This window comes from Pollachius pollachius, assembly GCF_949987615.1.
Source record: "Pollachius pollachius genome assembly, chromosome: 13".
Lineage (NCBI taxonomy): Eukaryota > Metazoa > Chordata > Actinopteri > Gadiformes > Gadidae > Pollachius > Pollachius pollachius.
The window spans coordinates 12,024,905-12,041,275 of record NC_136946.1 but is presented as its reverse complement, the minus strand read 5'-3'; the positions used below and the strand labels follow the sequence as shown (position 1 = coordinate 12,041,275).

The following is a 16,371-nucleotide window of genomic DNA, read 5'->3' as shown; positions in this document are numbered from 1 at the left end:
AGTCGCATGCCATGCATGCATTGACTCTTTGGGCCGCAATTATGTATGCTGTTGCTTACATTTCTGACCCAATCCTTTCTGTAGGTGGGTTTCTTAACCCACAAAAGGCTGATGAGTGGCAAATACTGTTTATATATTAAATTGTGCATTTAAAGTAAGATGATATACTTGTATATGCCAGCCAATACTTAATATATCGAATTTAGACTTGTATAGTACGGCTCAAGTAATATCCAGTTTAAATTAAAATTCGCATTTGTGAAATCTCATCTTCACTATGAAAACAATGATTTATGACAGCCCACGTTAACAAGTATCAATTAGTATTTAACATCTGAAACGTTTCAACTCTTCTTAAATTACTAGTGAAGACATACCTTTATTTCACATGCTGCCACAAATATCAAGGGTATTTACAGTTATACAAACAGTATTTACATATGTCCACAGGAGGCACGTACACAAGGCTTGTGCGGTTTCCTATTTGATTAAAGCTCACAAAGTCAGCACCCTCAAATTTAGAAAAATGACAATACTTTAACAAGGACTTTTTAGGAGAGTAATTTACAAATGTAAAAAATTAAATCACGTCTTACAAAATATGCTTGATTTAACATTTCACTGGTTGTCCACAAATGACATTATGTATAACATAAGACACTGCACATAAACTTAATCCATATCAAAAGATATGAAATCAATGTAATTTCTTTATATGGCATCGAGAGAGAATGTCACAGCATCCCATTAATCCTCTTGAATTGTACAAAGAAGTTGGCAGATAGACACACACACACAATCAACTCAAAATTAGTTTGTTCTGTGCTTCCCTTTTCAGAGAGTATGTGAAGCAGCACCAACTACAACATTAACAACATGCGTTACAAAGTCTTGTGTGAATTGAAGCATTAAAAATGTCTCCTTTTTTGTTGGCGGTTGGATTTGGCAACTCAAAACCATATATTAATCTTCTTTCATACAGACTTAGTTTGAAAGTCCTCCAGTCAATACTACACATCTTCAATAAGTTAAATACTGCATCAATTAGGAAAACTCAGCAACGCTGAATAAAAAATAACACAAAGTAAAAAATATGAATCAACTAGCAAGGACATTTTGACACTTATTTTCTTTCTACATAAAGTAAACTAATTAAAGAGCCCCAGACTCAACGCATAGTACTAAGTAGCCATGCTATAAATAATGAATATTATTTCGGTTTGGAAAGTTAATTTCAGTTATCGATACTGTGCAAGTAGAGTGTTCCTATTTTAGTGGTTTCAGTACAAGGGTGGAGTACAATAGCGCGTTGCTGATACCGGAACAGGTCTTGACTGTCAACCTAAAACTAACATGTTCCATTAAAATAGGCCGCAGACCCAACTGCCGCTTAAACGCAATGCAAGGGAATTCAGTTTGGGATTTAACCAGGTGGATTGCTTTCCTTCAATGAGATGTACGCAAAACTTACAAATAGTTCCGACCCTTACAAAAAAGAAAAACGGAGGCGGTGGCCTCATCGAGTCGAAAAGTACTCGAAATATCAACGGCGATGTAGGAAACCGTCATCGTCACAAGGACTTAGTCAAATAAGAAACAAATAAAATACAAAAAGATCATAAAGTAAGGCGTAATTGGAGAGTTGTTCAAGTTTCATGCAACGCTCACCTCTCATGGGTAGTGCATCGTTGTTTGTAGTGCATGTCTTAAGGATGGCATTTGGCTAGAATATGGCATGTAACGGTATTCGATGATTCCTCCCGTTCTCAAAACACACCTACCAACTTAACTACACCAACATCCCTAAAACGGGTCCTCCGCGCCAGTCACATTTCAAAGGTTTGTGCTACTTTATCAGAGTCATAACCGGCACATTGACAACTTTATGTTGGACTTCGACCCAAAATTGGCAAACTTAATTATGACCATGATGATGATGGCAGGGCACAGCTCTGAGAAAGGCCTCACTCTGGCTGTATCCATGGCAGCGTTTGGTTATCGATATCAAAGTCAATCACGAGTCGGTGTCCCGCCGGGCCGTGCTCCTCTTTCGCCCCCGCCCAGTGCAAACAGCTTGCCGCCCGATTGGTCCTCCTGACAGGATGCTCTACGCCATGCTTGCCAGCTCTGTGGAGTCCGATTCGGATTCGGCCTCCTGGTCCCTGGAAGCAAACCGACAACAGATCATTAATAAATGGAGCAAAAGGTAAACGACACGGGATCACGTGTAGAGACGACCCAGGGACGTCAGCCCAGTGTCGGCCCCGGTCCATTGCCGTACCGTAGCTCCTGCAGCAGCTTGCGGTTGCCCTGCCTCCTCTCCTCGTCGATGGGGTAGGAGCGGAAGATGAGCAGACCCACCAGGATGAGGGCGATGGGGGCCGCCGACACCAGCAGCCTCAGGGTCAGGTCCACCTCGGCCGGCTGACTGCAGCCTCTGGTGATGTAACCGGCGAAACTGGAGGAGGTAACTTTTTTAGTTAGCTTTCAAGAACCCAAGAGGGGGAACTGACACCTCAACACAGACTTCCCCAAAGACTGCGGTTGAACGCTGTAATCGAAAACAACTCGTCACGGTAACGTGGTCGTCTGCGTCGACTTTAATGTCAACTACTGATTCAGGATTAAATAAAGGGATTAAGTGTAATCTGTCGTGTCGGTGTGTTAACAATGTGGCCAATTTAAAAACTTTTGTGACTGACTGACTGACTGACTCATACATGTCCATGTTTGTAGATGAGAGAGCTTCAGAGATTGAGCTACACAGGGTGAGAGTGAATACGTACTCTAAGCTGAGCGTGGAGATGCCCAGGGAGACTCCGGAGGCGAACTTGGTGAAGAATACATAGAAGGAGTAGAAGATGGCCTCATGGCCCACAGAGTCCGGGTTGGCCACCTGGAAGTCATCCACCACGTCAGGCAGCATGGACCTGAGTCGCAGGATGAGGAAGAGGAGGACCACGGTTAGGGTACTGCCATCATCATCTATCTAGGTACGTACGCGTGTGTGGGTACATGTGCGTGTCTTACCAGGGTAGCAGGAAGGCGGCGGCCACACCGACGCCGGCTGCAAAGGCCACGATGTAGGTGACGATAAGGCTGCTCTTGACACACACCACCATGATCATAAAGGGCACCACCGACTACAGGGTCCAGAAATACACACACGCAGCAGGTCAGTACCATCAGCACTGTGGCTTCAGCGGGTAGGCAGGGCAGAGCACTAATAGCCTGCACTTCATGCGTTACAGGAAGTGCATAACATGAAGTTACAGGTTACAGTTACGAAAATTTGCCATTTGTGTTGTCGTGCTCACTAATATAACATGTTCCAATAAATAATGATTCAAACTTTTGTCAAACAGCAAAACTTGGCACCAAAAACATCATTAAACATTTAATTAGCTAAAATACAAAACAAATCGTCCATTCCCAATCGCAGGGTCCCCGCCAGCCAGTGGGGCCTTTGGTTCAGAGGAGCGCTCGGCCGCAGGTCTTACCGAGGTGCCAAAGTAAACGGCCGACTTCTTGCCAAACCGCGTCAGGAACCACTGCCAGAAGGGGATGGCCAGGGTGGCGGATAACTGGTGGTGAGAGGAGAGAGAGAAAAAGGAGAAGCCCCGATGAGCCAACACAAGCACACTCTCAAAGAAAACATCCAGAAAAACCCCAGCGAGACCTTTAATACCGTGGGACTTTGGGAAAGAGTGACACAACAAAAAAAACAACAACAGTCTGGTTCTGTACACCGTAGCCGACTCGCTAAACCAAATAAAACCCCCACACATGACAACAAGAGCGTGAGACAGAATGACTTAGAGACTGAGGGGACATTATCAAACAGTAGGGCTGGGTAAAAATATCGATTCATTAATGCACTGCAATTTATTTGTTCTCGATTCAGAATTTTTTTGAAAATTATTTCCATTAAAAAAAAAAAAAAGAAGAAGCATACTCACTCATTGTAATCTAGAAGCGAGTATGCCTAAATGTACATGCCCTTTTACATTTTTCCATGTTATGATTATTACTTTTATGCTGCAAGTTTAGCTCAGGAACAATACTATACAATGGTGTATTCCCTTTTTGCTAGTTAAAGCACAATGAAATGGTTAATTCATTTTGAAATGGTTAATTCTAAATAATATTTAGGTATTTTTTGTCATCTGCACGTATTATTGAATCGATATCGAAGCAATTGGATCAATATAAAATCGAATCGAATCAAGACCTAAAGAATCGAATTGAATTGAATTGTGAGGTACCTGGCAATACCCAGCCCTATCAAACAGTTCTCCTCTCAGTTCTCTTTTGATTGAAGAAGAGCAGTGGCGTGAGGTGGAGGAACCGTTGACCTCTCCCACACAGCAGAGACAACAGAGGACTGGACATGAACAATACAGCCTTCTGTGCACACCCACCCCCGTGGAGTCCAGCGTTAGATAATATTGTTGTGCGCTGGAGTTCCCAGTATCGGTTGCTCTTTCAGCTTCTCACGACTAACCCAGATCACAAGGCGAAAACATATTCTTTGTATTGAAGGGACAAAAAAAAAAAATCAGGGCTGAGAACCAAATCTGTGTCTCATCGAAGGACGCAAGTGCGTCGCGAAAGCACAACTGGACGTTATTCGCAGGGTTTGAAGTTGTGTGTATATTTAGATATTTTACGTATTTTCTTTGCTTCAGACGCACTTATTTTCTCCGCCTGTTGCGTGGTTGCAAACCTTCTCTCGTCTGCCCCCCCCCCAGTCAACCAGGGCTCGCGTGCCGGCCCCTTGTGCACATGTGCGAGTCGTTTAGCCCCGCGGGCGGGTCAACCTCTCCTGGCGAGCGACGTGGCACTCCTAATGGGCCCGATGGAAACAAGACTTCTGTTGTTGTTGTCCTCGGCCATGAGATGAACTACTCCGTCGCACCCGGACAATGTTTGTCATTTACGAGAGCTCCGTGGCCCCCCCCGAACAAAGTCGTCAAAGTGCGATCAAGTTACGATTTTCCTTTCGAGGGAGGGAAGAAAGACGCTGTATGGTCTGACCTTTCAAGGGGGAACCAGGTGGAACTCTTCCAAGAAGGACACAAGGATCACTTGGTTGTTCTGCCGTGAAGGGCAGCAGAGAGGATTAAACCCCTTCAGTGGACTTGAGCGATCGTAATGGCTTAGCTAACTTCTTCAGCCGTAAAAAAAAGAAAAAACTATTTTCAAAAGTAATTGTAAATGTTAAGTCATAAGTGAGATTCAGATCAAAAGGAGGCAGAGTAATCCTTCGCATAAAGTGAAGGATAAGAGAACGTAATCTGTCCGAACTCGCTCAACCTCCCGAGAGCAGGGGTGAGGAGTTACCCAATGTACAGTTCTTCTGTACATGTTTGGTCAAGAGCAAATTTCTCCTCTGCCCCATCCCTGCAGCTGCACACAAGGTGTGGTGAAGAATGTTCTTGAAAAGGGTTAACCAAAGAGGGCTGTTGAAGTCTATGATTGGTCGAGGGGAGAGAGTTATTCTGTTGGGTGAGGTTATTTCCATAATAACAAAAAGGCGATGGGATCCTATAAACTGGTTGATGTCATGAACCGAGTGTTACCACAGCAGTCACGCTACACAATGGCACAACATTATCTAAGTTGTTTATGGGAATAGTCTGGCATTTAAATGGTGGGTGTTACACACACAGGCAGAAATATAGATTAGTAAGAAGGTGGCAAGACACTGGGTCTCGCTTAGTGGACCGCATTCAGACCGAGATACGATTTATGACCCAGCCGCCACAAAAGATGACGATTTGTCTGTCTTGTTCTGAAGCTATGGGCGAATTCCATTGCCAACTGGGCTCTAATTGAGGAGCCAGTGGTTGGAAGCAGAGGCCATCGCTGTGGACACTCACCATGATGACCAGCAGAATGTTCTGGAAGTCGTCCCTGAAGCCCAGCGTGGAGCTGCAGAACAAAGCGAAGTTCCCCTCCAGCAGCTGTAAAAAGAACCAGAAAGAACCCTTGTAAATTACCAGTGCAGTCGCCCGCGTCACTGGGTCAGAATCAGGAGACCCCCCCCCCAGGCACCAGACACAAGACTCCTAGCAACTAACACGAGAAGAGGCTTTACTCAGAACCACACACAAATTAAGTAGTAGCCAACATACACAGCCCCACTGTTGGTTATTCATCGCTGCCATGTCGGCCAAAGAGTGGGGCGACTTATTCAGAGCCCTTTTGTATAATAATGGCGGTATGGGTGTGTGTGTGAGTGTGTATGTGTGAGTGTGTGCTGTACTCACCATGAACGCCAGTGAGGTGAAGAGGAAGCCCATGACCAGCTTGGCATAGGGTCCGTGTCCCATCACCAGCTTCATGCCCTGGAAGAACGACATGGGCTCTGACCTGGGCCGGCAGGATTCTGGAAACAGACCAGAAAGAAAAGTGGACGTTATTGGAAAATGTTTATCAAACTTGACCACTCAAACCCCATAGAATTGTTTTAAAATCGTAAATTGTACTGAAAAAAAAAAATTCTCTTTTGGCACTCAATGTTCCAAGACAATGTGAACAAAAATGTCCCGTCATCAATGACTGACAGAGTCTCCACAAAACGTCCATATCAGGCTCTGCCACATGTAAGACCACCTTTCATGACATTCAACTCATTTTTCTATTTGCGTCGGTTGTCAAACCACAGGTCAAGTGGTGTGAATGTCCTAACTCTGTAAAACAAGGCCTGACTTTCCAGGAATCAACGGTTGAAGGGAGGTCCGTTCCACAGGTACGAGGGGTTAAAGGGAGGGGGGGCTCTTTACCTTTCTTCTCCCGGACGCCACAGAACAAGACGATGGCGCAGAGGATGTAGATGCCACAGATGATGCCAGAAGCGATCATGTAAGCGTTTTTCTACATTTGGAGAGGAGGAGGTGAAGAAAGGGAAAGAGAAGGAGAAAAATGCCTTAGTCGCTAGTCACAAACACTGGTGCTTCATGAGATATTAATATACAAGGGACGCATGGACAGTTGATTAAAAGCAGACGTTAAAAAAAGAGTAAGGTAAAACATTTGAACACGATATCAAGATGGCAAACTAACAAGTACACTAGATAGTCTTTGGTCCGGACGCAGGTCACAGCTTTGCACCTGCCCGCATTCGTGTTTGTGTGCCCTTGCATGCATGCATGTGTCTGTGTCTGTCGTTACCGTGTCATCCAGAGAGATGCCGGGAACGCTGGAGTTGGATTCCGGTCTGGACAACAGGAAGGAGGAGGCATTGCCCCCAAGCTCGGCGGGGACCCCGTTGAATACGGGCACACAGGGAGCGTTGGCCATGCCCACGATCTGACCCTGGATGGCTGTACCGATCACAGTCCCCAGCACCTCGATGGTCATGCCTGCGAGAGAGAGGGTGAGGGAATTAGTGATGTTAAGGCTTTATACTAACTAGACTTCACCAGGACATCAACAATCCATAGATCAGAGTTTCAGATGCAGGATTATCATCATACATCATTGATGACTTGTTGTGATGGATATTGCATTGCCTATAACATGAAAATGGCTTCCATGAGTCTTCGAATCTGTTGAAATGACCCCTCTCTTGTTCCTTCTACAGAACGGTTTTATTGCGAGTTAGATATTCTGGACCTTTATCTGTTGAAAGTCACCATTGTGCTCCTTTGATGAATAAAAAAAAAAAGCACAGCAATTAAGATTAAAACCTGGATTTTGAGATCCAAAGATGTGTCGACATCAAAATGAACGACACTGCAACACACCGCCCCAGAGGGTAGTGTGAACTGTACGTACGGTAGGCAGTGGCCGAGTCCCTCTCCTTCTGATCCGAGGTGATGAACATGGTGAGGGAGGAGTAGGGCACGTGGAAGCACTGAGGAAGACATGAGGAAGAGGAGAGAGCGTCAGTTGTGGATCGCTGAGGGTGGAGGCTCCCAAATAAAAATGCACACAAACACACACACACACACACACACACACACACACATGTGCATTTCAAATGTGTGACATCAAAGACTTAACGAGTCATTTTGAATAAGCAAAGCTAGTGGGACATGGATAAACTTTCCATGACACTGTGTGCCCTTTACATAGCAGGAACTCAGTCAAGTCATGGTCGAGGAAAACATGCAACTATGTAAAAAAGGAAGGAACCCACGCAAGTACAAAATATATTTTTAGACAGACAGACAGAATTCTGAGTAATGGACCACTTACTGTCTGCAGGGTCTGGAATAGGCAGTAGAAAACCAGGTACCAGATGACCTTCCCATCCTCAAACGGTGGGACATACCAGATGAGGAAGTAGCAGATCACAGCCAGAGGCGTGGACAGCATGATCCTACGGGGAGAGACAAGAGAGAGAAAGAGAAAGAGAAAGAGAGAGAGACAGGGGAAGAAATGTGAGCACTCAGGCGTGTGTCACAAACTCCCATGACTGCAGGCTCTGAAAAAGAGGGGCCCCCCATTGCATACTGTTATTCCCCCCGCCCCCCCCATTTCATCAGCTTTTAAAACAGTGGAGGCAGAGACCAGAGCAGACATATCCAATGGATCACATAGAAGGGGACCTATGGTTAGGGCAGGGCAGCACTTTAGTCACACGTTGTTTTAATTCTAATGTACGTACACACACACACACACACACACACCACACCCACACACACTTTATGCTCCAGCCTGTCTTTAATTCCAAGACAGGTTCCACCTATCAAAATGAAAAGGTATTATAATCCATATCTGCACTTCCAAAATATTTTGGGTATCCAAGAAACCTCACTGAAACTTGGGTGAATGATACGATATGCAATAGGTATCTCATAATGTCCCCATAAAACAAAGTGTTCGACTTACAATGCCATTTAAACTGGTTAAATGATCGGCCAAACACATCTTATACTGAAAATGGTCGTCATTGTCATTTCTTTATTTCTACAGATATTCACAGAAAACATGCAACAATGAGTTGTTCCACGTTGGAACACCATTGTGTCACAAGGCCAACGTCTGACATCCTGGCTCAGCAGGATCAGTGCGTGTGTGTGTGTGTGTGTGTGTTAATGCTTGGAACATATGGCTGGAAACTCTGTTGTATTTGCCATTGTATTTACCCTAGACAAACCTTTATCTACACTAATCACCTCCCTTTGCTAGGAACCGGCCCCACCGCATCACGATGCGGTCATCTGCCTGGAACCTGGAAGCCGAACATGCTTACACATCCTGTCCATTCTTGGGCCGGCCCCCCACCTTCCTGTGGCCTGATCCAGCTGCTCCAATCAGATGCGAGCATGACTTCTATTTAGAGAGGGTGTGAGTGTGTGTGTAAACACGGAAGAGGAAACACTGAGGGGGCTAATACACAGGAAGACTGGTCAGTGATTCATCCTTAGGCCTGCAGGATATGACGCCACTAACGCATCACTAGAACACCACCATGAACAGCGTCACCAGGATGACGATGCACCACTTCTTCCATCACATCCTTTTCCCAACACTGGTCCATCAGGTTTTAGCTTCTGGAGCACACCAACCAGATCTGTAACTCAGAAATACAAACGCAAATATCTACCCGACCCCGATGACACATGGAGGTGCACGTCTAGATTCCAAACTGCCATTTCAGTTCATTGCAAGTCGGATATGGAGCAATTGGATTAAAAAATTAAAATATAAATGTACAAATAATAACAACAATTAAAATCTGCATTTATGTTCTATTCCAGAATTTCCCTTTCCAACACATGTAGGCCTGATCATGAAGACGCTATTGAATGCTCTGCCATGACCCTGCATATAGTACGACGCGCTTCTCTCGTGTTCGATTTCAGTCCCCTGCTAAAATAGCCGTGCTGACTGCGGGCTGGGGTAACCCTTCCCCTAGAAACATTTGAATCTTAAAATATGATTGCAACCCCAATTTAACGTCAAAAAATATTTATCAGCCACAATATAAAGGACACCAAACTACCAATGTGTAAACGTGTTCAGTTAAAAGCCACGCCATTTAATTGTTTCATTTAAATAAAACATTTCCAGAATTTGTATCATGAGAATAGGTGAACGCCTTAACGACACACATATCCTCCCTCATGTTCTCCGTCACAGCAGCAGAGTCACGCCACGGTTGAAACCTCTCCCTCCGTCTCTCTCACTCTCTCCCAAACAACGCCCCCTTCCTTCTCTCCCCATTTTCCCGAACGAACGACCGAGAGTAACCTCGCATTCCTCCGCCACCCTTAAAAGAAATGTCTGTTATCGCCATGACAGCCGTCTACCGAGACGCCATTGGCTGAGGTAGATGGTGTGTTGTGGACTAGACCAATGCTGAGCCAGCATGCCTCTGAACCCCTCCCCCCACATGAAAAAACCGACACAGAGCACCCCCCCCTCCCTTCCTACATACACGCACACAAGGAAGCAGGAGACAAATAAACTCAAGGGAAGAAATTGCCCGATCTTGCCTTTGCAGGGCAACCTAAGTCACCATAATCGGTAGAGATCGGCTGTCCTCCCCATAATGCTTCCTTTTCCCCCTGACCCCCTGGTCCTAATCACAGGGAGAACATAGCAGGGTGTGGTGGGATCACAACAATGCTCTGATTCTCTCTCAGAGGATATCTCAACACTGATCCTTAAAATATAATAATAAATCACCTTGGTTGGAGCCTCTCTGATAGTGAATTTTTGGCTTGGCTTGTTATCATGCACTTAATATTGCCAATGTTAATTACATTCGCTTCCGTCCTACATTTAGATAAGTGAATATGTTGTCTTTAAGTATTTATGGCCAATAAAGTTTAGAGAAGGACTCCAATCTAAAAGGACTGTTCAATCTAAAAATCTAAAATGTAATGGTAGAACAAAAAGGGGTGTATGAAATAAGAGCCGGCATCACACGCCCACCCTGCTCTGAAATTCACAAGCACCAAAGGCTCCTTTGACATGAGTGGGATAAAGTGGGCCAGAGAAGGTTTCAGCGGGCCAATGGCAGAGCTGGATGTTGTGGGGTGATGGTGATGCCACATCATCATCGATGATGGCGATACAATGGAGGGGCAGCCGGCCAGACCGGTTCTCTGGGTGAAGCCAGAGGTATACAAAGTATCTGGTCCCACGGTCACGCTGCCTGACATCGGTCAACCAAATTGAGGGTTTGTCAGTCTAGTTCAGTTATGCAAATGCTGCGGCATGACGTGAATGAAATGCAAAAAATACCAAACCGCACCAAAATTAACCTGCCAGTGAATCGGCCAAAGAAGGCACCGTTAGTCACCACAGACTTCGCTGTGGCTTTGAAACTCGTCTAAAATAGGAAGTTTGGACAGGAGCTGGGGAGGGACATATCGAGCCAGCTAATGTTTTCTCTAGTGGAAGCATATTGGACATCTACATTCAACAAATGTGTCCCAACCGGATCAAGCCAAAAGACATGGCTTCATGCGCTAGCCCACATCTACTTGTCTCACAGAGTTAACAGTTACAATGGAAAATCAGTATCCCCTCCCCATGTTTGAAATGGCTTTGTTGACAGGAACAAATGATTAAAAGAGAGAGTGTATCTGTATCTGCTGTGAAAGGGCATTTATTCCAGTAAAACAAGGGCTTGGTTTACACACACACACGGCATGGTGTGTGTGTGTGTAACCCCTCCCCTCACTCGCTGACGTGGAATGTTCCAACAATGTGATCACGACACGAGACCCCACACACACACACACACACACACACACACACACACACACACACACACACACACACACACACACACACACACACACACACACACACCCACCCACCCCTCTAGGATGATGCGTGGAAAATCACACGGCTGCAAACCCTGATCAGCAATACATAGCAATAAACCTTTCCCACTGGAGAAGAAGAGCCGTGCCTCAATGCTAGGCGTGCAACGCTCCGGTCCACGTTGCCTAGCATGCAGGCATTTACAATACACAGAGGGCGCCATCTCCCCCCTGACAGATTCAACTTAAATTGAATTTACAGATTTCCATTCAAATCCCCTGCTGTTGGGATCCAGCAGAACGGGCGCATTGGGGATGAAAGGTCCCAGTAATGGGAGAGGAGGGGGGTGGTGATACGTACCAGGGAAGCATGCGTCCTAAGCGGGTCCAGGGGCTACGGGAGACCAGGAAGCCCACGGTGGGGTCGGTCACCGCGTCCCAGGCCCGCCCCACGAAGAGGATGATGGAAGCATAGAAGGGGTCCAGCTGGGGACGGGACGCAGGAAAAAGACCAGACGTTTTAGGCAGATGTAAAAGGGTGGGGCAGCAGCGTCACGTTGTTTTCGATGAAAGTTATTTCACAGAAGAGAGATTAAGATGCATGACATTTGACGCACAGGGACACACATTTTGCTTTGTATCTCGTCACCAGCTGATGAGCATGACGTTCTAATTGCAGATTCAATTGATTTGGACATCCTCGAGCTCCTAGAACAATAAGAACGGTAGAACAATAAGAACTGAATATCTAAAGTTAAATACTTCATGCCTGAATCAGTAGGTGTGGGTCACAAACAGTAACAGGTGTGGCTAGGACTAAAGCTGAGTCAGCCCGCCACGTAGCAACTGGCTCGGTCTACTCCAAACAAAGGCTTTTCTTAAGATCTGCAAACTCGGAAACCTTCTGACCGAGAACTCCCTCCCTTCGGCCCCCCCAGCAGGATCCCAAATGCTAATCAGCATTTGGGACCGTTCGACCGAAATAATAAAGAAACAGCCACCCAGGGAGGCAGCTGACTTTCAAGCAAACATGGCCTTGACCATTAGATTAGTGTCGGGCCTAATTAAAGCTAGCCCCTCTGTAACGACGCTGTGGACAGCGCCGTCCTGCCCCAAGAGCTACTGGGCCCACCACCCCGTGGCTCGCCTTTTGAGATTACAGTGGAGACCCGCTGTGCAGCCAATGAGCCAAGAAAATCACAGACTTGTTCCAGCGCTCCCTTGACAATGGCCACTGGAACACCGTGCTGCTCAGACACATCGGCTAATTCGGGCCCCCCCTTAGAGAAAGTAGGGTTTGCAGGGATGTGGGTGTGGTGGACATGCGAAGGGGGGAGGATTTCTGAGTTACACTGACATCCCCCACCATAGATAGCACGTTTCCACTGGGTGGCTTCGGGTACACACAGGTCTCTTTTTAGAGCCACCCACTCCTCAGGTTTCAACGCAGGCTTACGGGGAAGGGGAAGGCAAGGGTCAAGCTGAAATGTCTGCAGCGGCGGCGGTCGGGGCAGGTCAGGATCTGCAAACTAGGAGGGGTGGGGTTGAAAGGGTCAAAAGGTCACAGCGTCTCACCTGAGCCACGTCCAGCAGGTAGATTTGCAGGAAGAAGCCGAGGGCACATCCTGTGATCTGGTAGGGCGCTCCGCCAACCGCATAGCACAGCTTGTTGCAGATGGACAGGGTGCTCCGCTCGCGCTACGAAAGCACAGAGAAGAACATTTAATAAACAGCCAACCGACCTGCCCAAGCAGCCTTCAAAACTGGCTAGTATCCTGTGGGCGGAAGGGATACAAAGTTGGGTGTACTGTTCTCACTAAGTGAACATCCATCAATCGAGTCAGTTAACTCAAACCTTTTGTCATGGTGTATCCTACAAGCTTATATACACAATCGCACTGCTTCTATACAAAAACGAGGCACCATATCGACAGCATATTGAGTACTCTTGACTCGTTTGGATTATCTAGGGAAGTTGGAGTATTGCATGAATGCTTGAGTGATGGACAAGTGTGTTAAGAAATACAGACACGTTTTGACTATTTTTACACTGGTGGAAAACAGAACTCAATGACTGGGTAAGAGCAGTTAAGAAAGCCCCCAGATTTGTAATGAAACCTCATTTTCAAGAATATGTACTACTTGGTTTTGTTTAGAAGCAAAGAGCATTTTTCACAAGGATAAAATATTTAGGGCTACATTCCTCTGAGTCATCTTGGCAAGGGATTGGCCCTTTAACTTAGCTGGCATACATCTTGGTCTGTCTGTTTGAAACCTAAAGGATTTTGGAACCAACACAGCGATGGCTCATTTCTACTACTGTGTGGGGGCCTACTGATCCCCACTGTGGGGCTAATTCATGACTGAAAAACAAACAAGCCTTTATAAGACTTGTTGAAGTGAATGTAAATCTCCTGGTATGGTCTCTAATTGCCAGGAACTACAACACCCTGTGCGGATACCACAAAGTCAAAAACCTAGGTTCATCCTTCCGTCTGAAGGCCACTCTATTGAATGTTCTGGGACTATTTTATTAGAACTCAGGGTCTGCTGTTGTGGATTTTTTTTGTAAGATTTGTGTGGCTAAAATCAGGTTAAAAATCGAACGTATCCTAATAGGAGCAATACCACAGGATGATTGACAACCCTAGTACTTCTTTATACTACTTCTTTAGTCTTATTTATTGTACGACATTCTTGCACCACTGGCTCTCTACTCAAAATGTTGCATCTCCCAAAACACAGCACACCTGTAACTCCTGCAAGAACAGCTGCTGGCGAGAGAACCTGCCCCATGGGTAAATTATGAAATCTAACGATGTAAGGTGGATGATACAACCATGACAATGCTTTGAAATCGAGAAAATAAATGACACTTTCCCTCAGTTGAAAAAGTGACGCCTTGTGTCATCATACGTGTCGACAACATCCATAACAGTAAGTACATTGGCATTATCTTAAAAAATGTGTTTATATATTCAACACACTCTTGGATGCATGGAAAATCATACGGCCTTTTGATTGCTTTGGCGTCATAAAGTATCATAGCACAACCACCCTTACCGACTGACTGTGATCCAGAGTATATCCAAATCAGCTGTTGTATTTTTAAGGCGCAAGCACACCTGGCACATTGTATTTATTTGATCGCAAACATAACATTAATAAATAAACCCCACTACTCCAACACTGATAGCGGAGGCCATAAATGTTAGGAAATGTACCGGTCCAGTAGGAAACTCCCACCACCGCAGCGACACGTTGCCTTGCAAGTTCATCAAGATAGTACATCATTGGTTTCAGACACTAATGCTATAAACAGACACGACGCCCACTAAATATCACCTCTTCCAGCTCTGATTTATGATCCTTATCTTTCACAATCAATCCACCTTTTAATAATTAACATAAGCCGAATGAAGATGCTTAGGTAGTTGAATATTCCGAGGCTGGGAATGGGTTATTATTTCAATTCCTGAGCACAATCGTAAGTGTTTCTTCTCCCCACAGTGAACAGAGTAGTGTTTAAACTCATTTCAATTATTCAAACAAGGACCTACCCACCCATTATTCACCATTTTTTTATCAGGGGTATTTTGGGGACTTCCCCACCTTATAGAGCAGTAATATAAAATAAATGTATCAAAACTTGTGTTCTTCTTTATACAACGATTTACACAAGGTGAGTGAATTCATCCTTTTGTAGTAAACGAATGAATGAACGTAACGTACCTTTCGAGATAGCTCGATGCCATCTGAGGTTACTGGCTTGTTCAACAAACTCGCGTTGGAATATTGCTCCACTCCTTCCCCTTTTGCCATAGCCGAGTTCGACCTTATGGACGGCGAAATATGAACCAAAAAAATAGATCTTCTTAAAACGTTAGATTTCTAAGGCAAACGTCTCCTTTTTAGGACAATGCAAAACAATCTATTCGTCCTCGTTCAAATGAATGAGGCTGACTCCGTCACGGCGTGTGTGGCTGACTGGCTGTAGTACTCTAAGGCGCGCCCCTTTTGTTAATGGGTCAACCCTTCCTTAGCCACACCCCTAAAAGGCCTGTTCAAATTAAGAGATGAGATGAGATTCTATTGATAACAGGTACAGAGCCAATAAAATGCTGTTGACATCCAACCAGAAGTGAACAAGAAGCTTTAAATTCCAAAGTGCAGGTTGAATATAGTATTCTGTGCAGCTATGTAGACAATAGAGATTAGAATATAACTATGTACAACAGTCAGCACTCAAGATGAGGGGGGATGTCATCCCCCTTTGGAATTAAAATGATTAAAATTATCCCCCTTCTGAAACAGCCATCCCCCCTTCCCATCCCTGTTATTTTATCAATTAATGTGGAAATAATACCGCTATTTCATTATAGCGGTTTTCTTTTTCAATTCAGGACAACTTTACTTTTCCCAGAGACAGATTTGACAGCGATACTGCATTCTCGGGCAGTATGCTACTGCGCAAGCATGCAGGCACGCTTGCTGCGTGAGCTCTCATTCCACACCGTACGAGACAGACACTGGTAGCGTGAAGCTTTCTCTGCATCTCAGACATCGCTTCCGCAGGCAACTCTGTCCCCTTTTGTCCCTTTCATTCCAACCCGTGAGCAACGCTAGTCTCCCTCCTCTG

The 16,371-nt window shown here is 45.3% G+C and overlaps 1 protein-coding gene across 2 annotated transcripts; it reads right to left on the bottom strand.

Annotated features, from left to right (window-relative positions):
* Positions 1-359: 359 nt before the first annotated feature.
* Positions 360-15,704, bottom strand: mfsd2ab (MFSD2 lysolipid transporter A, lysophospholipid b). 2 transcript variants are annotated; one of them, XM_079749672.1, is made up of 14 exons: positions 15,465-15,704; positions 13,308-13,430; positions 12,094-12,218; positions 8,206-8,329; positions 7,783-7,861; positions 7,177-7,367; positions 6,789-6,879; positions 6,273-6,391; positions 5,883-5,966; positions 3,501-3,584; positions 3,031-3,143; positions 2,787-2,930; positions 2,282-2,458; positions 360-2,162 (listed from the first exon to the last, which is right to left on the bottom strand). In XM_079749672.1, the coding sequence occupies exons 1-14, from the start codon at positions 15,552-15,554 to the stop codon at positions 2,108-2,110; spliced, it is 1,599 nt and encodes a 532-aa protein (XP_079605798.1). In that variant the 5' UTR covers positions 15,555-15,704; the 3' UTR covers positions 360-2,107. The 2 variants fall into 2 exon arrangements, with proteins under 2 accessions (XP_079605798.1, XP_079605799.1); XM_079749673.1 differs by lacking the exons at positions 13,308-13,430; positions 15,465-15,704 and adding an exon at positions 13,099-13,213.
* Between the last annotated feature and the right edge of the window lie 667 nt (positions 15,705-16,371).